We start from the raw sequence: 27,641 nt of genomic DNA, 5'->3' as shown, positions 1-27,641 counted from the left end.
TTTTGGTTATATCTTGTTAGTGACAAAGAGGAAATAGGGTATACTCTAGCCATAGACAGAGTCTTATAAAAAACAAACAAACAAACAAATAAATAAATAAAAGAAAATAGGAGTCTATGAGTTTCAACTGAATAACGGTTTAACCCACAAAACAGAGGAGATGCACAAAGAAATTTAATATATTTGAACAACAGCAGCAACAAAAACAAGGATGCACAGGAAAAACTTAATGTGCCTAAACAATGGTGTGAAGATATTTGTAGCTAAATCCTATGTGTATGGAGACATGGATGATAAGTGGGAGAGGTAGATTTGAGTCATACTGTTTATAATCTTGAATATTACCCCAAGTAGTTTGGGCTTTGTCTTGAGGGTTTAAGAAATATAACTCTGAGGCAGCAGGCAGATAAGATTGACAATTTTAGAACAAGGAGGCTATTATAATAGACTCTGTAAATGCAGAGAGGGCTCAAACTAAGTGTGTCAGTGATATTAAGGGAGTAGGAATAGAGGAGAACAAAGAAAACCTTCCCAGTTTCCATGACTGTCGGTTAGAAGGGCTATTTGGAGAGAGATTGTGTTTGCAGTTGGGAACATTTTGCATGTAAGGTTCAGTTTCCTGATTCATAAAATGAAGATAAATAAAAAAATAACCAAACTGGAATCGGAGTTGTTGCAAGGATTAAGTAATATAATAAACAAAAAGAACATAATATTATTCTTTGTGAGCAGAGATGAGGAAGTGTGGACCCAAAGAAAATCTGATTAGAAGAGAAACATTTGGGAATTTCTGGCACATGGGTTATTGTTGGACATGATGGAAAATATAAGCTCAATAATCCTACAATTTGGGTCTAGAACCAAATTGGGGCATTAAAATGAAGGCAAGAAAACTATGAAGGTCTGATCCAAGTGTGGGAATCTTGAGAAAACAGCTTTATGAAAAAAATAAACAGCAAACAGCCCAAAGCACGAATTCTGCCCAGAAGCTGGTAGGATGGGAGTTGGAGTGAGTGGATTTAACAGTCAGGTGGCCATGGGTACTCTCAGCACAGGAGACTCTAGTGGAGAGAGGGTGAAACACCACCATTGTTCATTTAGGAATGTTGCATTTTTTAGGCATATTTTGATAACTCTTTTACTAGAGCATTAATTCTGCAGGGCTGGAAACACTGAAACTTTACTGTTTTCCAGGAGTCAAAAGGAATTTTCTTCTCATTTAAATTGGAAAACAGAGGGACTTGGGGATAAGACTGAGAGAAAATTACTGCCATCAGGATTCAATTGCTATATTTTTTCATAGGTAAGAGAACACTGCGTTTTTGGGGGGAAGAGAGAAGGGGCAATAGGAACGAAATACAAAACAGCACAAACAAACAAAGAAGCATTTTTGTAATAATGCAGAGAGTACTGCTAACCTAGCACTGCCAGGAGAACAAAGGTGAATGCTTTTGAGACTCTACAGCCACCTGCCAAGGGCTATTCAAGATGCACGTCTACAAGTACTTTACAACATAACCACTCTTACCTTCCTTTTGATATCAGTGAACTGGGAAAACATTAAAGACCAATAAAATGACAGCTCCAGGATGTAATAGTAGTGAAGGTCAGTTGTGAGTGGCTGAGGATGAAAGAAAAAAGGAAAAGATTAATAGTTAATAAGGAACCCAATCTGTATGCCAAACATCTCAAACTCAGTGCTGAAAAGTAACAGGGTTCTATGCCTTATGAATGCAATTCCTGCTTATTCTCTTTGTGATAATGGAGCTTTTAAGGGTCCCTCTAATCCACAGTTCCCTGGCATTATTTTCATTTCATCTTAAAGCCCAAAAGCATTAATTAGCATGAATATTTGATATCAAATTCATTATTCAGTTTAATAATAGCATTTATGGTTCTTTCACATGAGTAACTGAAAATTCCGTAGGCAATCTGAAAAAAAAAATTCTAATGTATATGCAACAAACAAACAAAAAACCCTATGACTGCTATCAGAGTACAAAGTACAGGGACCTCGAATAGTACAGAGGATAGAAACTGGATTATTATGTGGGTCACCGAGCCATAGTTTTGAGTTCTGCATGAATCAGGAAGCTTTCTTGTTACTAGGAAATGTTCAGTACATTTAAAATATCAAAAAGAATGATTCAAAAATATTTATTAAATATCAGAGGAATAGGAAGACTGCCAAGCGATACCAGACTAGGAAACCAGCCAGGAAACCTGAGATAGAAGCCCAGCTCCACAGCATTGTAGGTATAAAACTGGGCCTTATTTACTTGTAAAATGTGGAGCAAGGGGTGATCTCTTATCTAATTGCCTCCGAGGTTCAGGAATCAGGGGGAGGGCTCAGAAAGACAATGAAGTCTAAATCCATAACATGATTTTCAAAAACATGTTGGTGAGCTGTTTTGAGTTGTTTTAATAGAGTTGTAATGAAATGTTTCCCATTATCAGAATGAATGAAAAACCTCTGATTATCATCAGGCAAACATGTCCATACCCTGCATACAAAGTAATACTATACACAGTCAGTGCAATTAAAGTTATGTGTTCCGTACCCTGATGATATATAACAAGTTGACTATCACAAGAAAATGTCACTCATTTAATCAGTATCACTATGAATGGGCATCAAGAAAAGCGACTATCCCTCTCAAATTTTTGCAATAGAGTAGATGACAGAATAGGACACTTTCTAATAAGCAATCTTTAACTCTAAAGGACAGTGAATGAGCATTACTATGGACCAAATGTTTGTCTCTCTAAAATTCATGGGAAAGCCTAATTTTTCACTGAAGCCTGATAACCAATGTGATGGAATCTGGAGGTAGACCTTTGGGAGGTAATTAGGTCATGAGACTGGAGCCCTTATGTATATGAGCACTTCTTACAATATTCTGTTATGGCTGCCTCAACTGATAAGACAAGCATCAAGGTTTTCTTCAGCTCAGCATCACTCTTTTTTTTTTTTTGTTTTTTTTTAAATTTTTTCATTGTGGGTTGTTCAAAACATTACAAATTTTCTTGACATATCATATTCCACACTTTGATTCAAGTGGGTTATTGAACTCCCCCCATCACCCATACCACAGATAGCAGAATCACATCAGTTTCACATCCATTGATTTACAAATTGCCATCCTAGTGTCTGTTGTGCTCCGCTGCCTTTCCCATCCTCCACCCTCCCCCCTCCCCACCTCCCTCCTCCCCTCCCCTCCTCTCTCTCTACCTCCTCCACTGTATAACCCTGAGGGTCTCCTTCTATTACCATGCAATTTCCCTTCTCTCTCCCTTTCCCTCCCACCTCTCATCCCTGTTAAATGTTAATCTTCTTCTCCTGCTCTTCGTCCCTACTCTGTTCTTAGTTACTCTCCTTATATCAAAGAAGACATTTGGCATTTGTTTTTTAGGGATTGGCTAGCTTCACTTAGCATAATCTGCTCTAATGCCATCCATTTCCCTGTAAATTCTATGATTTTGTCATTTTTTAATGCAGAGTAATACTCCATTGTGTATAAATGCCACATTTTTTTTATCCATTCGTCTATTGAAGGGCATCTAGGTTGGTTCCACAGTCTTGCTATTGTGAACTGTGCTGCTATGAACATCGATGTAGCAGTGTCCCTGTAGCATGCTCTTTTTAGGTCTTTAGGGAATAGACCAAGAAGGGGAATGGCTGGGTCAAATGGTGGCTCCATTCCCAGCTTTCCAAGAAATCTCCATACTGTTTTCCAAATTGGCTGCACCAATCTGCAGTCCCACCAGCAATGTACAAGTGTACCCTTTTCCCCACATCCTCGCCAGCACTTGTTGTTGTTTGACTTCCTAATGTCAGCATCACTCTTGAGAGAAATTATTTGTCACTGAACTATCCTTTTATAAACCGAAGGCATTAGCAATGAAGGATGGGTATTCAGGGCAGATGTTGGTAGCAATGCAGCCAAGAAAATAGGGCCCTGGAATTTGACCTTAGAGTCAAGGTCAAATTTCAGTTTTAATGAGATTCCCTTAACTCAGCACCATTACCTGGAAAAATGCCCCAGAAGGGTCATAAGGACAAGTTAGTTCATCTCCAGAAACTTCAGAAATAGAACATCACATTATAATTACCATTTCCATGGGTTGCTCTGCAACTGGCAAAGCTCACTCACATGTTAACTTTTTGATTCTTATGAAAGTTCTAAAGGATTGTATAGTTGGCAGAAAATAGCTTAATTAATTAACTGAGATTAAAAGGCCAAACCCAAGTCTCATAGCTAGTGAGTCTCCATGACCATTGCAGAGGGGCTTCTCATGCCCAACCTGTGTTCCTTATTACAAGCAATACAAGGGCCAGTTGAATGCAAATTTATATTATTTTAATCTTAAAATGTACACATATATAAAATTATTACATACAAAAAATACACATGCTTATACAAAAGGAGCATTGTGTACTTAATAAAACTGAAGTAGACCACTACTATTTCATCTAAATATATGTTTAATTACTTATGTAGTATGTATGCTAAAGATATAACAAATGTGCATCATGAGCATGCTCAATTTTTGAAAGTGCTCTGAAGGATTGACATTGACTCTGACCTGCAATCTACCATATATGTTTACAGAGACACAATTACATACACAGCCCTGTATTTGCATACATGGTAATTTTATGCTGCTTAATTTTTTTACCATACACACAAAAAGCCTTTTAAAATTCATATATGGCATTTATCAAAGATTATCACTGTTCCCACAAGAGATCATGAATCTGCCCTTGATTTTGGGAGCTTTATACTGAATTATCCAGTGTTAAGAAATGATGCCTTATCAGAAGACACTCTTGACCTGAATTTGCACCTATGGAATCTTTCCTTTCATATTAATGATGTTTCCTATTCTTAAACATAGTTGTATCAACCAGACCCTCAGACTTTTATGCTGAATCTATAGTCTGTCCATTAAATAAATTGCAGCTACATTTTGGACCATAATCTTAGCAACTCATTTTCCCAGAAATGAGCTATTTGTCAGTTTCAGCCATCAATGTGAAAATTATTTTGGACTATAGTATAGTTAAGAAGAAGAGAAGGTATTACATTTCACACAGCATTTGTCTCAATGTCCTTCATGTTACAGAATTTATCTCATAAACACAGTGCATTACAGTAGCTGCCATGCCAACATTCCAGTTCAGGATTTTAGGAGCCTTTAACATCCTTTTATAAGTGGAAATTTAGATATATATGGCTTGTGCTGCTCAGTGTACCTTTACAAGATACAAAGAAAACCTCAAATGACAATGTTCAAGGTAGATAGCAAAGCAGCAGTTCGGCCCTAGAGTAACAATTGTGTCAAATAAGTGATTGGCTCTAACACTGTTGTAGTCACTATCAGATGTCCGTGGAATGCTCTGCTCTCCCTAACTATGTCATGTTGCTTATTTACATTCTTTTCTAATCTGAATAAACTACTTGAAAGAGATGGAAGTGCAAATTGGAGTTCCATTTCAATGTGTTCTTAGCTTTAAACTTGCTCAAGGAGCATCCAATACCAGGCCTTAGCCCATGCTGTGAATCTGTGTGTAATAGAGAAGATGTGGAGCATGCTGGGCCACATTAACCCTAAGCATACCCCAAAGCCCAAATGCCTCTAAAGAGATAATTACAAAAGAACCCCAAACTCAGAAAATCAAAGTTGCTTAATGTATCTCGTTGTCACCAAAATACCTAGCTGCATTTGCTTTTCTTATATAGCGTATTCCCAAATGAACTAGAATTTTCTAGAAAAGTCCCAGCTTTGATGGTCAAATATTAACTGATCTGGGGTTGCAAAAACACACACTGATATCACCGAATTCACATATAGATACAAAGGTGTTTTGGTGGGCAGGGATTTAAAGTGTTCCTGTCATATAATTTAATCTCACTTTCAGTGATGTTTTCTTGAGTTGCAGGAATAATCAATCCATGTGTAATGGTACAAGTCCATTTTTCTGCACTGAAGGAAATGACACTTGATTTGTATATTCAGAAGCTGCTTCTAAGCTACAAAGTGAACTGAACTCAGTGTGCCTCTTCTAGCTCTCCTGCTTAAGGTGAAGGCAGGCCTTAGACTTGAGACTTCCCTCAATAATGAGAAGCCCATTGGCTGCTACAAACAGGAATTGTCCACCCAGTGAACTGACTGCATCCTATTTAGCAAATATAAACTTCCAAGTTTACTCCATCTGCTAAAGAAACTGGGCTTTGATTCTGAACTTCATTAAGAACACAAAAACTATTGTCCACACTAAGTCATGTCTAGCATCAATCATTAGGGGCGGGGCTAAAACACAAGTGGCTGCCCAGCCATGCTTGAAACCATGAAACTGATGTGAAGAAGTTAGGGAAGGAAGACAGAAAGACCTGCTTACCTGATAGGGATAGTTGTACCAGCAGTGCCTTGTATTCCACAGCCAGGGGGTCTGAAAAAAAAGGACAAAGAAATATGCTTTACATGTTTTAGAACATTGATAAGAGATGTTTATGAGGGCTCTTGGGATTTCAATAATTTACTGGCATGAGAACTGTTACTTGTTAAAACAAGTAGGTAAAGGAGATTAAAGCAACTAGTAACCCACCATACCTTCTTTGTGATTCATCTTCTAAACTCAACTGGTAGTATTTCAGGTCATATCTGGCATGACATTTTGCCTCATGCTTTTTTATATTTTGCTGGTTACTTAGACATATCCCTGCAATGTAACCAGTCTCAACAGCAGAGCCTCCAGAGCCTCACCAGGACCAGTGGTAAATCACCCATCTCACTTATCAAAGAATACAAGTTTAATGCGTTGTTGTATTTTTAAAGTTGTATAGATAATACATACTGAGGAAAACACAAAAGATAAAGAAAAGGGCAAAAATATTTAAATAATTCAAATTCTCATCACCATTACCATCTTGAAGTATTACCTATTTTTGATCTTTTTTTCTCTATGTTACATACGCATAAATATAAATATAGATTTATTTTCAAATATACATATATGTATGTTTTTGAAGAATGAGCAAAGCTCACCAGAATCTATTTTAAAGTATAGTACAAATATTAGTTATTGCTTTTTTCTCTGATAACGTTATTTATCTCCACAATTAATTGAAAGCCTCTAAGGAAAATGATGCACTAGGCACATGTTTATCCCCCAGCATCAATGCTCAAGTTGACAGATCAGCATTCATGTTCTGAATGCTGATGAGAAGGAACACAGAATTAAATGCAAGACCTAAAATAAACCTAACAGTATTTCTGAATGTATCAGTCCCATATCCAGGGACTGGGTGTGCTTGCCCCCTAAAGATACAGCAGGAATCTCTTCCACTATGTCCATGCCTTCTAGTCACAGGCAAGAAAGCAGAGATCTCAGAAAAATCTATAATTCAGAGAGCTCCCTCTCCTCTGCAAGCTTCTTGGCTGTTGGTTTTCTCTTAAAATCCCAGCTTCTCCCTGAGCATATCAGATGTGCATCACTTAGACCTGCATGGGTTGCAGGCATGCTATCTGACTGCCTGCACAAGCAGTGGACAGGTGTCTATGTCTCACTGGGTTCCTGCCACCTGAAGCAAGGGCAAAAGCCTGGACACTGTGAATTTGAGGGCCTACCAGGGCCTCAGGTCATCTGGAAAGCTGTTTGCCAAATATTTGAATAATAAGTTATTTCACATATAATACATGTTCACATATACCCTTCTCTCTGACAGTGCTAGATATTAATATGAACTTCTAATTAAAAAATCAATTAAAAAATACAGGCACAAAGGATCTCATGTTATGCCCCCCAAGCATTGTGAGATAGAGGAACAAATTATCTTTTCCAATTTACAGATGAGAAAATAAGAGTTCATGAGAAGGTGATTCTTCTTATCTGTTATATGGAATCAGCATCCCTAGTCTAAATAAAATTCAAAATCTAGAATGTTCCAAAACCAAAATTTAAATATTATTTTAAATCTGAAATCTGAAATACTTATGGTCCCAGCTTTTTCGATTCAGGACATTAAACATTTAGTTTAACACTAGTGTATGAATCTATAGCATATAATGTTACACATTATCTATAACTGCTTTAATTTGAATTGATACTATGAAGTTATCACTTATCAATTTCTTTCATCAATTTTTCCATTGACAAAATTTTTCTACATTTAAAGTTTTTTTCAGAATCATTTCCACATTCATTTGATGTCAAAATCTATATAGTCCATAATGCAAATGAAAGGATAATAATGTAATTAAGAACATAAAAAGCTAAAATATTCAGACACTATCAAAAAACAATGATGACTAAAAACACACTGAAATCCTCAATTTAAAAGGGCAGGTCTAAGGCTCAAATCTTTATCACGTTAGATTAGGCCCTCACTTCCCTAACAAGAATCCTACAACACAAGAAATAAAATCAAGAATTAATAAACTGGATGGATTCAATCTAAAAAGCTTCTTCTTGGGCTGGGGATGTGGCTCAAGCGGTAGCGCGCTCGCCTGGCATGCGTGCGGCCCGGGTTCGCTCCTCAGCATCACATGCAAACAAAGATGTTGTGTCCGCTGAAAACTAAAAAATAAATATTAATTTAAAAAAAAATAAAAAGCTTCTTCTTGCAAAAGAAACAATGAGGTGAGAAAAGAGCCTACATTTTTGGAGCAAATTTTTGCCACATGCATGTCAGAGCACTAATTTCCAGGATATATAAAGAACTCAAAAAAGTGAATACACACACACACACACACAAAAAAACACCCAAAAAACAAAACAAAACAACAACAACAACCAACAACCCAATCAATAAATGGGCTAAGGATCTGAACAGACATTTCTCAGAAAAATATATAAAATTGATCAACAAATATATAAAAAAGGTTCAAGATCTCTAGTAATTAGAGAAATGAAATCAAAACTACTCTAAGATTTCATCTCACTCCTGTCAGAATGGCAATCATTAAGAATACAAACAACAATTAGTGTTGGCGAGGATGTGGGGGGAAAAGGTACACTCCATACATTGCTGGTGGGACTGCAAATTGGTACAACCACTCTGGAAAGCAGTATGGAGATTCCTTAGACAACTTGGAATGGAATCACCATTTGACCCAGTTATCCCACTCCTTGGTCTATACCCAAAGGACTTAAAATCAGCATACTATAATAATGCAGCCATATCAATGTTTATATCAGCTCAATTCACAATAGCTAAACTGTGGGAGCAACCTAGATGCCCTTAAATAGATGAATGGATAAAGAAACTGTGGTGTATGTACACAATAGAATATTACTCAGCATTAAAAGAGAAAAAAATTATGGCATTTGCAGGTAAATTGATGAAATTGTAGAATATCATGCTAAATGAAGTAAGCCAATCCCCCCAAACCAAAGGCCGAATGTTCTTTTTGATAAGTAGATGCTGATCTATAATGGGGGTGGGGCTAGGCATGGGAAAAATGGAGGAACTTTGATTGGGCAAAGGGGAGGGAGAGACGGGGAGGGAAGATAAGGACAGGAAGATGGTGGAATGAGATGGACATCATTACCCTAGGTACATGTATGACTGCACAAATGGTGCAATGCCAAATTGTATACAATTAGAGAAAGGAAAAGTTGTGCTGCAATTGTGTACAATGAATCAAAAAGCATTCTGCTGTCATATATACCTAATTAAAATAAATTAATTAATTTAAAAACCCTTTCATCAGGGCTTTAAAGCTACACAGTTAATGGAAGAAAAAAATACTTAAAATTAAATGCAGTAAAACTTAAATGTCCATTATTAACCAAAGAGTTATTTATAGTTCTCCCAAACAAGAAATACAATCTCTATATTAGAAGTCCTTAAAAATCGTGGTTTTGGGGTGTGGCTCAGTGGTCCAGCAAATAAATAAATAAATAAATTGCATTAATGAGTTTCTGACACTGAAAGGAAATTCTCATATTATTATGTATGAGTATGACTACATTATAAGAAAAATGCATGAGGTGCAACAGTAAAGAAGACTACATAAAATTATTATCAAATCATTTTCTTTAGAAAATGTATAATTTTGTTTTGGCTATTTTTGTAAAGTGGAAGAGGTGCCTCTCAAAACCATATATTTTACCTTCTCTTAGAAATAGAAAATAAAAGGAAGCAAGCTGGTTAAGGAAAAGTATTCCATTTTAAACTGCTTCTTGTCAGTAAGAATATTAAAGCCATTAAATAATACATAATAAAGTATAATATAAATATTTTATTCAACCAAAAAAAGGGCAGTTCTGTCTGCATAAAAAAGTACATGACAAGAAAAAATGTTTAACATTGCTAGAAATCAAGGAAATGCAAATCAAAAACTACATTGAATTTTCATCTCTCTCCAGCCAGAATGGGGGTATGGAGGCAGGAACGAATAAAAAACAAATAACAATAATGCTGGTGAGGATGTGGAAAAAAAGGTACACTCATACATTGTTGGTGGAACCATGAATTAGTACAACCACTCTGGAAAGCAGTATGGAGATTCCTCAAAAGATGACCAGCTATCTCACTCCTTGGTATTTATCTAAAAGAACTAAAATCAGCATAATATTGTGAGACAGTCACATCAATGTTTGTATCAATGTAATTTACAATATCAAGTTACGGAACCAGCCCAGTGCCTGCTGACAAAATAAATAAAGAAAATATGGTACTTTCTTTTTTTAAACCCAATGTAGTTGTATTGAATCATAAAGAAGAACAAAATTATGGTGTTTGCTGGTAAATGGATGCAACTGGATAATATCAGGCTAAGTGAAATAAGCCACACTCAGAAAGTCAAGGGTTAAATTTTTTTCCCTCTGGAAGCCAGAGCAAAGTAAGGGGAGAAAGAGTGGGGGACAGATCCCACAAAAAGAGAGGGAGATCAGTAGAGCAGAGGAAGGGGATTGATGGGGAGAGAGTAGAGAAAGGAAAAGGTAGGAACTACAAATTGACAAAATTATGTACATATAAGAATATACCACCATGAACTTCACTTTTATGAACATCTATAAAGCACCAGTTTTAAAAATAACAATAAATAAGTAGAAGAAAGACAAGCATAGTAGAGGAAAGGGAACCGTGGGAGAGAGAAGGGAGGGAAGGAAAGAAGCACTAGGGATTGAAGTGGAACAAATTCTATTCCATGTGTGTTTGTTATATCAAAATGAGCCACACTAATATGTATAACTATAATGCACTAATAAAAACATGTTTAAAAACTGCATGGCAATTCAAGCACCTTTTACAGAAACAGATTGCCTTTTTTTTTTGCATGGCATTACAATGCCAGGGAATGTTACAAAGGCTGAAAAATCTAAGAACTCAATGATTCTCAAATTTTGTTTTCCAGTAGCTTATGAGATACATTTCCCTCTGCACACTCTGCACATCTGCACATACAATAAGTAATGTTGTAAAGTACTTTACAGATTTAGGGCAGTTTACACATATCATCTCATTTCTCACAACTTGTGACCGTTCAAGATCACAAGTTACATAGCACACAAGGTACACAGGACAGTTTGGTCAATTCCATTTTACCTTTCCCCCCTTTTCCAGTACCTTCTCCCTCCCCCGTCAATGCCCTTCTGCTTCACTGATCTCTCTGCTATTTTCATGGGACCCCCATTTTATTTTATTTTTGTGTGTGCAAGTATGTGTGTGTGTGTGTTTGTGTGTGTGTGTGTAATAATAATAGCCTGCATTCTAATATATACATCAAGGTAATATTATTGATTGTTTATAGGAAAACAATATCAGAGAGGTACATTAATAAATTGGAAGTTACCCACCTGGTAGATGGATAAGGTGGGATTTAAATGCAGAGTAGCTACACTCTTGCACTAAGTGGGTAATGAAAGAAAAACATCATGGGCATTTGAAATATGCCTAATTTTTTAGGTAATTAGTTATTACTAAAAACATAGAGTGCTAGGCTTAGAAAGGATATTCAAATCTGGTTTATTCCACAGAACAATCTATATGTCCAGATGGGTGAAGAGTTCTATGCTGTCAAACACTAACAAGACCTCTCAGACTTACCTCTTGCATTTTATTTATTTATTTATTTATCTATTTATTTTTTAGTGGGTAGGGGGGTCAAGAGAAATTGCATCCAAAATTTTTCCCCATCTGGACTGAATGTGTTCCCCTCAAATTTATATGCTGAAGCCCTACCCTCCAACATAACCATATTTGAAGTTGGTGGGGCCTTTAAAAGGTAATAAAGGTTAAAAAAGGTTGTAATGGTGGGCCCCTAAACTGAAGGGTTAGTGGCCTCATAGGAAGAGATTTTTCTCTGTCTCCATGCACATGCACAGGAAAAACCATGTGGAAACTGCAGTGAGAAGGCAGCTATCACATGCCACGAAGAGGCACCCTCTCTAGACCCTGATCCCTGCTGGAACTTGATGTGGAACTTCTAGTCTCCAGAATGACGAGTAATCAATTTCTGCTATTTAAGGCAGCTAGTCAGTGGTATTTTGCTATGGCAGCCTGAACTGACTAGCACAGCATTATAAGATGATTCCTTAAAATGGTACTTAGCAGCTATTAAATTATACATCAACTAATTTCAAATTAAGAAGACTATAAAACATCTGAATAGGACTAAGACAGGCGATATCATAGCGGATGAGAAATCACCTCTAAACCAATTTAAACCACAATGTACAATGGGATTTTTTCATTATATTATGTACATCTGCTCCTAGACACATCACTTGAGACACAGCTCAGTAGCAAGCTCATCTGTCAATAATGCTGAGCCCCAGGGGAGTCATCTGTGGCTCTTTTACCTTGAGCAAACCTAAAGCCAGCACCAGGATGGAGGCCAGAGTACTGTTGGAGGTCACCTTGGAGTTTTCACTTGTATTTAGACAATCCATACAAGTCTTGAGTGCTATTTATTCTATGATTGTTTTTAAGGGAAGAGTAGAGAAGTCTCTTTAAATGTCTGTAAATCTGCTCTTTTACCAGGTTTCCTTTTGTATCAGCTGCACTGCAGAGATTTCATTATGAACAGAACTCATAAAAATAGATCAGGTGTGATCATTTTATTTTGCCATCTGGAATAATTATGCCAGTGCATGCCTACAGAGAGAATAGATTTTGAAGCAAAGATGAGAGAAAAGGATATGCATCTAACCAGGCAAGTGTTAAATGGTTAAAAAGAAATATAAATGCACACACATACACATATATACATTCTCCCCCAACAAGAATCATCAGTAGGCACCTGCAGTTAAATGACTAGCTTCTATGAATTAATAACTATTTTTGATTTAACCAAAGAACATGAATAATAGAAAGTATTACAGGCATTTTGTTTCTTTATCAAAGACATGAAGGGTATGTGGGTCTTTACCCAAAGTCAGCATCTTAGAGGTAAAATTTCATTTTTCACTATTTCCATCAAAACCTCTTCCTGGCTTTCACAAAGGCCAAATGACACAACTAACAGTCAAGGAAAAGAGTCTAAGAGACATGCTATCCTCTACATAGTTTAAGTCCCAAGTACACGAATGCTTGGATTATATGTGAAAACACCAGAGAGGAAGCTTCCTTAATCACGTTAATATCTATGTTTATAATATTATGGAAACACTGCAGATCCTTTTAGAAAACTATTTTACTGAAACTACTTGAAAACACCTGATTGAGTTATATTTAAAACTTTAGACCTTGTACTTGTATTTGGGATTTATTATAAGACACAGATATGAAAAAATAATACTTCTGTATCTGTAATAAATTATCCAGGAAATGTCACTGTTTGTCCACCTTGAGCCTAGCGTATAAGCTTCATATGATAGTTGGAAATCACTGAAACATTGGCAATCCTTTTAGGAAACTTTTGGCTTTGTTAATTTAAATGAATATACACCAAATCAATTTGGGAAGATAATCTGTAGTTTTAATTTAATACACATTTTAAAATAATGCAGGATACAAAGATATATTTCATGTTTTGTGAATTTAAAATATATACAAAGAAATTATGTTTGTCTCTCAGCCTAAAGATGTTGCTATTCAGTGCTGAATAGCCTGGGACACTCCTCAGAATGCAAGAGGTGCCCTATTATGTCTTTCTTTCCTGGGTAGGAGACATGTGACTATAAATCTACAAAGCAGAGTGGTAACCTCTCCCTGGAGGCCTGTGGCATCTGCATTAGCTTTGAAAGCTCTTGTGATGTACAAATGCAATTTGGACTTGACCTTATGGCATCATATAAAGATAGCAGCCTTTCGTATTGATTAGGCTTTAAAAATAATGCTGATCCTCTAGACCTGGTCTAGCATGTGCCTTCAGCACATTCCACAATCAATTTAGAAAGTAACCTCCTGATCTGCCAAGCACAGAGAAGCAGAAGGAGATCCTTGGAGATGGGCCCTGAAGTCACAGGACTCGGTGAGGGTTTTATCAGAGAAATGAAGAGCAGCAGAGTGTGAGTGCCATTTCCAGGCCTTCTTAAACCTTTTGGCCAATTGTCCTCAACTTTTTCTGCCTCTGCTCATCTGAAGGGCTCCACACATACCAAACAGTCCCAGAGGCACACTGCTGTATTCCTCAAGAGTCTGACCAACATGGAGTTTGAAAAAAGCCATTTTTCCCATCGATTCTGTTGTAGACTCCTCTGTGCCCATTGAGAATCAGTGCAAGGCCAGATCAAGTAATCAACTCCATGTTTAGAGGAGAAAGTAAGGACAAGAAAATGAGATGAAGGTAAATGAAAAACATGAAAGAAAGTGAGATGGAAAGCTACAGTGGTAAATGTCAGCAGGAGGGAGACAGATGTGCAGGCCAATGTAGAACTGGAAAGGACGCTGATGGGAGTGTCTATGAAGCATCATAAAACCAGTCAAAAGACAATTTATAGAAACAATTTATAAAGCATATGACAAAAAGATTAATAACAATAATGCACAAAGATCATGAAGTTGATTGAAGTGAGAAAAACGGGGAGAAGATACAAAGAGGCAACATGTTTAAAAATACATGTGGCCAATATGTCTTAATACATGAAATTACAGATTAAAACTAGACAAAAATGTTTAACTACACTATCTGCCAAATAACAAAGGTTAATATCCAAAGGTCATAAGGAAACCAATACTCTGCAAGTATAAACAGTCTTTCTAATTTGGTAACATGGTATCATGAGATTTTAAAATGTACCTGTCCTTGACCCAGCCTGTCCTAAGAAATTAATTAGACCTATGTGTAAAGGTATTTGTACATGAATACCCATTATAGTTCTTTATCTAATAACGAAAAACTGAAATAAATCTACTTGCCCAATACCATGGGATTCCCATTTTCTTAGTTTGGGATTCTCCAGAAGTAGATCTTGAGATGAAAACTTGGATGCAGACTGTTTTTGAGAAAATGAGATAAATGAGGGAGAAAATCTAATATAGTTTGCAGAAGTGAGCTGGTTACTGATGCAGGCAACTGCATCTGAACCCCTTTGGAAAGCCCTAATCTGATATAAATACTGTGTGTGTGTGTGTGTGCGTGTGTGTGTGTTATGATTCATTGTTTAGGGAATAATAACAAGAAAAAGGGTCTATATATGTTTGCAACAGATATGATTTTTTCAAATATTTTTGATCTATGATTGTTGAATCCTTGAATTTTGAAACCATGGATTTAGAGGGTTGACTGTATTTAGACAGACAGACAGACAGAGACACACACACACACAAAATGCATGACGGTAAAATTCATCAAAGTTTACTTACAGATTTTCCCTGACTAATGATTATCTCAGGTGATTTTTGTTTTTTAATATATTTGATTGTCTGTATTAAGTTACACAAATTATTGTATCTATACTTTTTCTGACAAGCCATGTGATGCAGCCCTCCTCCCTCCACCTTCTCAGCCAAAAGCTAGAGTCAAATCTATTGAGTAGGGAAGACTCTTTGTTGAGGTAGCAACATAAAAGGCTTAATTAGATAATCCTTACCATGGAAGAGAACAAGGGTTGGCCTTTGAGACAATTCTGCCTAAGCAACCTTAGTATTCACAGACCATCATTTTTTTTTTTAATGAATTTACCTTGAGAAAAGGTCTATCTACTTAAAAGTCACCATTTCAAGGATATTTTAAAGAAATTATGTAAGAGTGGAAAAACATTTCTCTCTCTCAAAAGTATTGAGCACTTTATGAAATCTGACCTGCTTTTTAAAATGTCAACTTGTTACCATGCCTGCGTACCTGAAAACCTGTAAGTAATAGATGATATTACATGAATACAAACATGTTAAGTAGAATCAGTACTAGATTTCCCAAAATTACTTCCTAGAAGAAACTGCCAATAATCCTGTCTAGAAATGGCCACATTTGGCCTTGAGAGTCACAGATTTTACATGAGTGGATGTGTTGAAAGGAAACATTGCATCATGCTATCATTATTTGAGAATGCTGCAGGAAAATAAGAAATTCAAACCCTTGCAAAGCAGCTGAACACCTACAATCTTAAATTACATGAATAGAGAACACCATTTTTATGAAGGGCAGGGGAATCTAGAAAAATATGAGTTCCTTACTTTCCCAATTCCTACAATAACTGAGGGCACACATGACAGGAAGGAGAGACCTGGAGAAGACACAGGAGCTCCACTCTCCTTTGTCTTTTTAACACTGAACTAACTGAATGACACTGGGCAAGTCATCTGGCAGCTCATGTGTGGAGTAAAGGGTTGGACCAAATAATTTCTAGGATCTCTTTCAGACCTATATTTCACCTCTCTCCTTACTACTTCATTTTTTAATTTTTCTCAAAACAAGTCTTACTTTGCGATGCTCTGACCATGGTACTGATCCTGACCTGTGAGTGGAAACCTAACATCTGGGAAAATTTCTGTTCTCTTCTTTTATAGGGACCCCATTTCAATACTGCAACTTAAGACTCTTTCAATCGCTGTCAAAATTAAGTCACTTTTAAACATAATGAGAGCATTATTAGTAATCAGGACGATTAAAAACTTATTTTACCCAATTTTGTGATGTTGGAGAAAAACTCATAAAGTGAGTAACTGTTTCCCAATATGTCCTCTGTGAGGCTTGAGTTTTATATTATGTTTGGTATTAAAGATTAAAACTTTCAAAATTAAACTGCAATGAAAGTTTGATGATGATATATTTTTTTTTCTTTTTTTTTTGATGATGATATTTTAATTCAGGAAAATAATTACCTCCCCTTTCCTTACAGCCATTTTTATACGTTAAAATTCAGCAGGGATTCACAATTTTGTTCATCATTACTCAATACTTATTAATAGGACAACTGATCAAACCATACCCTTTAAATGAGTGGCACATCCTTTTATCTTATTTATCTTCTAATTAGGATGGAGAAATTACCCTTTAAGTTGGTGAGTTAATTACAAAGAAAGAATTGATCTGCAGGCAGTTAAGTTTTGATCATCAGTTTCTGATTTTAATCAAGCCTGTCTTCCTGTTTTCCCAGCTTCTGATCTTCCAAAAATGTGAAATAATTTTTTGGGGGGAGGACGGGGGAGCTGCAAGATATGAGCTGAACAGATAAATACAACTGAAGTACATCATGGAGGCTGAACCAGCAATATAGGGAGGTTTGCCGAACGTAAGAGAAAACTTCCCTCTTGATGAATAAAAAGGGATCTTAAAATCAATGAGATAGAAAGCCTAGGTGATTAATGAAACTAGCATGACACTAAAATGTAATCTCAAATTACTGCTCCATTTCTCTGGAAATAAAAACCAGCCCACCAGCCATGGTGTATCACTGATGGATTTCTATTTATGCAGGTAGAATATACAAATAGAACCAGGTCTCTCTTTTATCTTCCATTGTACTTTTGGAAGGCTTTGTTTTGCTTTACCCCTACCTAGTGAATTTTGAGTTAACTGATGCCTACAGTGTTAACCTGTCAATATTCACTTTCTTGTTGTTTCTAGGCTCACACTCTCTCTCATGGGGTTGCATTTATTACTTGTCAAATACCTGGTTCTTCAGGCACATATAATTACTGAACTTCCCTGTGCAAACAAGTAAAAACCAAGGTTATCATTATCCTAGAAATCTGTAATGCTGAAAGAGTCCATGACGGTAAACCAAGCTGGATCCTCAGCCACCAGGCTAAAGAATACAAAAGAAATCATGACCTCGGACGACACTGAAAGGCCATGATTCAGTGCAGGCACGAGGTAACCTTTAAATGGGAAACAGCCATGAGACAAGGACATTTTACTTGCTCTGATGTAAACAACTAGTAAATGAACTGAAAAGACAGAGTCTTCTGTTATCATTGGGAAGTATTATCTAGAAAATTCACATCAAGCTAATGTGTAATTACCATTTAATAGATGCATCATTGAGTAAAATCATGACGCTATATTGGGTCTTCAATTAGAGTTTATAAAATGCTAATTGAAGGGGTTTTGACACCATAACAATATTTGCAACTGTATAGAGATAACTCAGTTTGGAATGCTTTAATGTTATTAAAAACCTTGTTTTTTACTTGTCACTAATGCAATAAGCATGTTTTATAATGTAAACGGAGCGAGAACTCATCAATTTAGCTCCCAATTCTAGATCATACATACTGAAAGAATTGTCCTGGGTTTTTATAACCTTTGGTTATAAACAAAAATAACATACATCTTTCACCTAATGAATAATGACAGGTTTGTATTATGTATAGGTATTGTTCCAGTGAACAATATTTAATTCAAGATAGAAATGAATCCCAAACTGCTTTATAATGGGACTCACTGTAATTTTGTCCCTGAAAAAATGAAGAGGACACCCAAGGAGAGGAAAATTACAGTTAGTTTAACCAGAAAGGAATGAAAAACTGTCTAAATATAGGGAAAATTAGCAGCTGTAGCAAGCTCCAATAGAAATAAAATGGAAATGGAAGTCAGGTGCACCGTGGATTTTCTTAGTTTAAGATTTTATTCATTTAAACGATAATATTTTAACAAATAGTATAAAAATAATAGGACTGAATATTAAGACAATTAAGTTGCGAATGCATTCTCATTTATCCATTCAATAAAATTCACGTATCTAGCATTGGCTCTGTACCAGCCAGTGTCCCAGGTGCTAGAGATGTACAGAGAACAAAACAAACAAAGCCACTGCCCTGAGAGGAGACTGTGCATTCAGTGCAGAGACTGTCAACAAACAAAAGAAACAAGCAAAACTACACAGTATGTTTTGTAGGATGAAAACTGAGGAGAGCACGTGCTGCAGAAAAAGGGATGAGGAGATGTCCAGGGTGTGCAGAGGAGGTGGGGTTGAAAGAGTACCCAAAGAAGGGTTCATCATGAATGGTGACGGCTGAGTAAAAACCTGAAGGAAATCATCCAGTCATTGTAACTTTCACTTTTCTATACTGATATTATTTTCTAATTTCTATCTTTATTTATATGCATATCAAGTAAGCCATCCATACAGAGGGGGAGAAGGCATCGAAAGGGGCAGGGAGGAGGGAAATTTAGTTTTTAATAGGCAAAAACTTCGCTGCCGCTTCCTCCACCGATAAGTTTGCACTCCATTCTTGATTATTAAGTTGTATTCTCAGGTGTGGGCCTTGCTATTTCCATTTACTGTTCCTGCAAAAAGCATTTAGATTGGGGTAACATGGTGTCGGTGGCAGGGGTGTGGTGGGGGGACTGGAATTCAGATCTTTCACAAGACTGGCATTTTCTGGCAAGTAGGAGAATGAAAGGAAAAAAAAAAAACCCTGCAGATGAAATGTCTGTTTTTCTGTAAAAATCCTTTAACTGCTTCTTCCCTTGACATCTTGTCAGCTTAAAAAAAATACTGCGATTTTCCTGTTTCAATTTTCTGCTCAAGAAAATGGCCATGATGATTATAAGAGGTTTTATGAGGCTGAGTATGTAAAGAGGCAAAATGTTAAGAGTGTAGAAAAACAGTGTAGAAATGGAAGTCATTGATTTTACCACTTAAATGACCCCAATCACAACACACTGTGACAACAGAACACAACAAAGCAAATACCAGAGAAGTGAATCCAATTGAGAAATCACAGGATTTGTAGATGTGTTTTTACACAGTTTAAGTATGTCTTAAGTATGGGGAATATTTAACTCTTCAATATGTTTAACCAGCATGGCCAATCCTTCTGGCCTCTGAGGAAAATCTGCTCTTAGTATGCTATACAAATTCTTCTGATGCAATCATATCATTTGGTTCAGAGCCGTGGCGATAATCTCCTAAGTTATGTTTCAGAATAACCCAGGAGGATGTGGCTTTACACAGTGGCTGCTATTGCTAGGAAACATAGTCAGATGCTGTAAATTCATGAGGGTGATGATCTCAACTAAGGTTGCATATCAGAATTGCTTTTATTTATTTATTTTTTTCACTCCCAAATTCCTGGGGTGGACTGCAGACCTATGAAATAGGACTTCTGGAGGGTCAGTGCTCAGTTACATATCTACATGTCTGTTTACACCAGCTTCCCTGGTGACTCTGATCGGCAGCAGATAAGCTCAGATGCCCTTGCTACACTGAGGCAAGCTGCTGAGGCCTGCAAGACATAGTGTATCAGGTGAGGAATTCTATGAAGAGAAGTTTGTCACCACCTAATTTAGCTGCTCAGCATGTCCCTATCCTTCTGTGAACAGTGCTCAAGGTCTAAATATCTGACACCTCATGGGACTTGACAAGTAGGGAAGGAAAAAGTGAAACCTGGAAGGTGATTTTACTGTTCATTTTAATAAAGATGCTTTCTAGAATGGCAGCCACACAGCCTAAGTTTCTGAGATAGGAGACACGCAGCGGGCAAATAATAATAGGCTTCTTTCACCCTGTATAAAGAGAGTAATTTTACCTATCACGAGCAAAGTCGTCTGTTCTTGTCCTTGTCCTTGCCTATACCAGCATCATTCTCCCCCTTCTTCCTTAGGGACTGAACTCGACTTTAAGCAGAGCATGTTATCTCAAGTTAAAAACAAGATGTCTCAGGCTTCTGCAGATAGGCAAGGCCTTGTGACTTGGCTCTCATTTATGAAGTGGAAATGATGTGCGGGACAACCAAAAAGTCATAGTTTCAGATGACTGGGCACGAGAACAGGTTTTTACCTGTCTACCTTTCATTCTTCTTGGGAACTGTTTCACTGATGTGCTGGTCAGAGCCCCAGCAACTGTCTTGTACCAGGAAATAATTTGGAAGGTAATCTCGTATAGTTGGGAAGAAAGATATAAAATCCCTGTATCCTTACTGAGATAATGAAGCCACCACATCAGGCTTCTGATTTATTCCACATAAGAAATAATTTTTCTTGGGCCGGATTTGTGGCTCAGTGGTTAGAGTACTTGCCTAGCATGCATGAGGAACTTGGTTAGAGTGTCATCACCACATGAAAATAAACAAATAAAATAAAGGCATTGTGTCCATTTACAACTAAAAATAAAATAAAATAAAATAATTATTTTTCTTTCTTGTTTTAGGCACTATGAATGATTGACAGATTGCCGTGTACTTCAAACCTAATCCTAATTAATATAATGAAAGCAGACACCTAGAGATGGATAAGGTCAGGAAGACATTTCAATGGGGTGCAATGTCCATCTTGTAAATTCCTAAGGCATGAACATTGTTTCTGATATCCTTAAAAGGCATGTTGCATATATATAACTTTAAGTTTATAAAAGACTTAATAACATTTCAAATCCAATTACCTGATCTTTGTAGACTAAAGGATAGTTAGCATAGTTCACTGATGTTAAGCTGATGAAAGATGACAATTAAAACAGAGAGCAGGGAATGAACTAGAGCCCATTCATAGGAGGAGTCAGTGAGACACGCTGTCTTGTTGACCACAGGGGCATAAAGGATACAGACGGGGAGAAGATGACATCAAGATATCCAGTGTGGCTGGATTCTGCAGGTAGCAAAGACCATTCAAAAAATGAGGAAGGCCAGATGACGGATAATGGGGAAGATGGTGAGTTTTGTTTAGATCTTAAAGAAGTTTGGGCGTGCTTCTGGGATACAATGCAAAGTCAGAAGAAAATTAGAACACAGGCTGGGAATCCAGGCTCACTTGTCCTACATTTTTAAATACATTTGATAATTTCACACTCAATAAAGCTCAAGCTCCTTATCATGAGTCCAAGGCAATTTACAACATGGCCTTAACCTACCTTTTTAGATTTATCTCTAAACATCTCTCTTTGCCCACAAGGCCCCACCCCACCAAACATAAACATTATGTTTAAGTCACAAATGACTTTACAGTTTCTCCCAAGTAAGCTTTATAAAATCCCCTCTCTCTTACACATTTATTTCACAACATGTATCCATTTTGTGCAAGAATCCAATTCCCCGTCTTCCTCCCCTGCTAGACACGATTCTTTGTTATTCTGTACAAAGCACAGCAAAACTGATCCCTGCTTTAGGACTTGTTTAATTAACCCAGTCTCACACTCAATGCCTCTGTGTTTTTGCTTACTCTGTTTTCCTTATCTGGAACATAGAAAGGAATCAATGATGACCCTGAGCTGTCAGGGTGGGGTGAATAATAACATCTCTAGGCTTTTATCTGGAGATACCAGATAAGAAAAACAAAGAAAAAAAAATATCGAATAGCTAACAGAAGTAAAGAACTTTTATATGAAGAAAATGGAAGCAAACTACTCAAGTCTCTGACAACTTGTATTGCATATGGCAAAACACATCAAGAGTGCAGAATCAATATTTGATGCTCAGCAAGGCAGGCAAAAACAGGCTGTGGGAAAAGCACTGGGTGCTCAAGTCGCAGGGTTGAGCTGGAGACAGGAAAGCACTGAGGGAAACATCCCCAAGCCACCAGAACATAATAGTTTCATCAGCAGAACTGAGATGCTGGGATAGATACATGCTCATCCCCAACTGTGCATCAACCACCTCACCAGGGGCATCCTTAGCTGAGGTCTGGTGTTTCCCTGCTTAAAGGTTTTCTAAATGCTATGCAGACAGCATGGACAACGCATTTGCCAAATACACCAAATCTCAATACAGAAATATATTGTTTGCCTTCTCCAATTTAAAATAAACAGAGGAATAAAATAATGGCAAGCACAGAAGCCTTATCTAAGATGTGTGCATACTTTAATCAGTGTTCTATGACTTACACTCTTATTTTTTTTTTGCTAAGAATTAACAAAAATATTTGAATTTATGAAAATTACCTTTTAATTAGTATGATATAAGACAATATAAACCAAAGATACATATTATTAATATTATCAAGTACTGACAACAAGAGAACTGCATTGAGTCCTTGTGGGAAAACGTCTCCTCAGTTTTTGCACATCTCCCAGGGCTTTTACATATGGCAGTGGAATATGGTTATAGAAGACTCTGCAAGAGAGCAGAGCCTGAAAAAGGAAAGTTTCAGCACCACCCATTCCTCATTCCCACATAAACTGCTTCTCAGGGTTGGTTCTCTATGAAGGTTCATCAGAAAGACAAAGTGAATATTGATGACCCAGAAATGATAACTTTGTCCAAATGAGTTGAAAACCTATCAAAAACCTGAACACCAATGTTTATAGTATTCATAATTGCCCAAACATGGTATTAACCAAGATATTAGGTAGGTAGATAAACTGGTACAATCATACAATGGAATATTATTTGGAGATTTTTTAAAAATAAGCTATCAATCTGAAAAAAAGATACAGAGGAACCTATAAAAGCATATTTCACACCTTTTTTATTGGTGCATTATAGTTGGTTTTTGTTACATATTTGGACATGCACACAATGTAAGAGTATAATTTGGTCAATATCACTTCAAATGCATATTGTTAAGTGAAAGAAGCCAATTTGAAAGGATTATGTACTAATGCTAATTAAATGACAATTTAAGGCTAAACTATGGAGGCAGTAAAAGGATTAGCAGTTGCCAGGGACTAGGAGGGAGGGAGGAAAGTATAGGAAAGGGAGTTTCAGGGCAGTAAAATTATCCTAATCATAGTGTGATGATGGTCACGTGCCACTTAACACTTGCAAAACCCCACAGAATGTGCAACACTTAGAGCGAACCCTAAAATAATTCAATGGTCTTTATTAATAACTTTCAATGTTGATTCATCTGTTACAACAAAAGTACCATTTTAATAATGCAATTTTCTAATAATGGGAAAACTGGGGAGTGGGAGGAAATGAGAGGTATATGAGAATTCTCTGTACTTTTTTGGGGGTACTAGGGATTAAACCCAGGGGCACTCAACCAGTGAGCCACATCCCCAGCCCTATTTTGTATTTTATTTAGAGACAAGGTGTCACAGAGTTGCTTAGCGCCTCGCTAAGTTGCTGAGGCTGACTTCGAACTTGCAATCCTTGCAATATTCTAATATGAATAATGAATTCATATTAGAATTCATAATATAAATTCTAATATACTGATGCTGAAGGATCCAAGAAAAGATTTTGGCCATTGTGTTTGTATAGGGTAGGTTTGGTGGCAAGGAAGAGGAAAAAAATTCAAAGAAAAGAGCGGCTTCGGAAGAGGTAGGCATTCGTGTGTTATGTAAGAGGTGATCCAGGGTTGACATGATGTTTCCACAAGGTCATCAGGGACCTGGGGTCCTCCCTGCTCACTGCTGTGCCACTCTGAAAGTGCAGACTTAGACCTCAAGGTTCAAGAAATCTGCCAGAGCTAACACATCTGTGGGGAAGAGCAGGAGGAGAAAAGAAAGGAGGAGACTTCCCGGGGCCCACTCCCTACACTGCTTCTCAGGTAAGTTGTTATCCACCAAAAATGTTGTCCCAGCCCTTAGCTGTAAGTGAGGCAAGGCTTGGTTAGTGGGAGCTGTGTGTTCAGCCAAGAATCAGGGAGAAGATGCTGAGAGGCAAGAGCAGCTGTCAGAAGGGGGAAACAAAATGGCCACCCACTTATCTGGCTGAATAGAGTACACTAGATTCCCCTGGAAGAGCAGAGGGATCCTTCCCATCTGGGAGATTCTATGTAGACACTAAAAGAGAAGGGATTTTGGTGGTAGTTGCTAACTTGTTATTCAAAAGTAGCCATCCCTACTTTTTTATTACTGACTCAAATTCTATCAAAGACAAAAAAAAATCCTAATAAATTCAGAAGACCGAAGAAAGATTTCAAGTGTCACTTTTTAAGTTTGCATGATATATGATACTTCAAGGATAATTAAGTCAATTATGGTGAATTCACATAATGATTCTTAATGTAACTGTTGAAATAATATTTTCAAATATTATTTAAAGGTCATCAGGTATGGGAAATATTTGCCATGTAATAAATGAAAACACAGGTACAATATAATTTGAACTATGCAAATAGCAATCAATATAAATTAATTTTATATAGTTTCTCAAACTTCTACATAGAAAATATATTGGATTAAAAATTATATATATTTAGATTCTTATATTCAGATTCTGCATTCATTCCAGTAGCAGTTCTAAACTGCCTGAGCCTTTGTCTTCTATGCTCTTTTGTTACTTTAAAATTACATTCCTTAGTTGTATAGAATTTCAAAAGTTGAAAACCATAAATCACTAATCAAAATAGTAATACACTTTTAAAAATATTATTGCTTTTAATTTTGAAAAAATAAAAAAAATAATCATTTCTAAGTATTTAACTGGATGGTGATGCAGAAACATTAATAAAAAATCAGTAGCTCAAAAGACCATGGCTGGAGGGTGCTAGGGAAGAATAGAGGTACTTTGGATTAGACAGAGGGAAGTGAAAGGAGGGGAGGGGATGGGGGGGTAGGAATGATAGTAGAATAAATTGGACATTATTACCATATGTGCATATATGATTATATGAACTGTATAACTCCAAATCATATACAATAAGAATAAGAAGTTATACTCTATTTATGTGTGATGTGTCAAAATGCATTCTACTGGCATGTATAACTAATTAGAACAAATTTAAAAAAAACATTTTAAAAAGGCCATTGGGTTTTCAGAGAGGAAGATAATCAGAGTCCTATATAAAAATGCAACAATATTAGCTTCTTAAATTTGAGATTTGAATAAAATCAGCTCCTATCTTTACCAAGAAACTGAACTCCTAACAATGCTCATTTTCACCCAATTCCAAGCTTTCTTTATCACTGGGATGTTTTAAAAATGTTGAGACTGTTGGCTGTGCCTGACCACTCTTTATGGCATACCTGAATCTTCTTTTCAGTAGCTATTAAGTTTCTATTTTATATTTGCAATTTGTTCTGCAGGAGGCTCAAAGACCTCATATCTTGTCCCCTTTGCTGTAGGAATTTGAGCTATTAGACCCCAATGCTTTGGGTCTAGCTTTCTTTCCAGAGTCTCTGGTTGGTTCAGCTGCTGCCATCAGATTCTGTCTGGTCCCTAGCTCTCACCAGAGATCCTCTTCCTTCTATAGCAATCCCTCTTCCTCTGTTTTACTTATTTAATTGTGCAATTGTACTGATCAAGAAAAACCATTTTGTGAAATTCAGAAATCACTTAATACAAAACATAACAAGGTGAAATGTACTAGCTCCCAAATGATTTTTTAAGTTGATAAGAAGGAGCATATCCCAATTAGCATAAACAAGAGCCAGGTTTATAGGAATGAGAAATTGATTATAATTTTTAGAATTAGAGACAGCCATGTATGTACAGCAGGGCTCAAGGATCCCAGCTGAAATAATTATAACTCAGTTATTCTGATAGTCTGTCCTGATATTTTGTCAGCTGTTGGATTAGAGAACAGAACATTCCTGTTTAAAAGAAACAGCAATGTATCTATAAGTCAATCAATTTTCATAACTCTTGGTAAAAGTAGTCTAAAAATTATCCTCTGATTCCAGCAATGCAATACAAAAAAAAAAAAAAGATAGAATAAAAGCTAAAAAATTATGCCACTAACAGAACATTTCCCATCAAGCAGAGCTGCATGCAGCATTCCCTGGGGATGTTTGTACTGCATCCCACTGGGAGGCCCAGCAGTATTAATGTGTCTGTATCTTGTTTCTTTGTGTCTTTGGCTTCTGCAGGGATTCTAGTTTTAAAGGTGCTCATGATTCTTAGCTAAATACCCTGACAACTTTACACTGCCTGCCCTGAATGCAAGAAAGAAAGATGAAATCGAATTCAAATCTGAGGAGTGAAAATATCGGGATTAAATTTGCTCTAGGAAAGCAATAACTCTCTGAACTACTAATGAATAACTGGAGGGAACACAAGCAGAGATAAGAAATGGGAGGCTTCCTCCCATAGTCTTAAGTGGGAATTGGTTTTGTCAGAGATGAAAAATGTGAACCACTGGCGCCTTTCCTCTTATTTGCCCATAACTTGCAAATTCCAACCTGTCTACAAATGGTACACTTGGTACTTTGGAAATTATCTATAATTTCCTCATAAATATACCTCATAATTCTCTAGCTGCTAGTCTAGCAGGTAATCTTAAAATGTTTAATTGAAATGATTTCCTCATCTTCATTTCATATAAAAATGTAACTAAGGACATCCAGGAGAAAAATTTAAACAAACTTTTTTTTTTCCCCTAGCAATTTCACTGCTATGATACAACCACACTTGGATTTGGTTTGGTTTCTCTTGTTCCTTTCTTTTCATGAGTCCTACCTGCATTCTCCCAGAGCA

At 36.7% G+C, this 27,641-nt stretch overlaps 1 protein-coding gene across 2 annotated transcripts in view; it reads right to left on the bottom strand.

Annotated features, from left to right (window-relative positions):
- The window catches only part of Cers6 (ceramide synthase 6), a 294,570-nt gene that overhangs the window by 68,271 nt on the left and 198,658 nt on the right, over window positions 1-27,641 (bottom strand). For both annotated transcript variants that reach the window (XM_048812423.1, XM_048812424.1), the window contains exons 5-6: window positions 6,404-6,454; window positions 1,529-1,621 (exon numbers count right to left, since the gene is read on the bottom strand). In XM_048812423.1, the coding sequence (XP_048668380.1) occupies window positions 1,529-1,621; window positions 6,404-6,454 (144 nt within the window). The remainder of the gene's footprint in view (window positions 1-1,528; window positions 1,622-6,403; window positions 6,455-27,641) is intronic.

The sequence above is a fragment of the Marmota marmota genome, unplaced genomic scaffold, assembly GCF_001458135.2.
Source record: "Marmota marmota marmota unplaced genomic scaffold, marMar, whole genome shotgun sequence".
NCBI lineage: Eukaryota > Metazoa > Chordata > Mammalia > Rodentia > Sciuridae > Marmota > Marmota marmota.
Note: the sequence above shows the minus strand (reverse complement) of the source record. Positions and strands in the feature narration are given on the sequence as shown.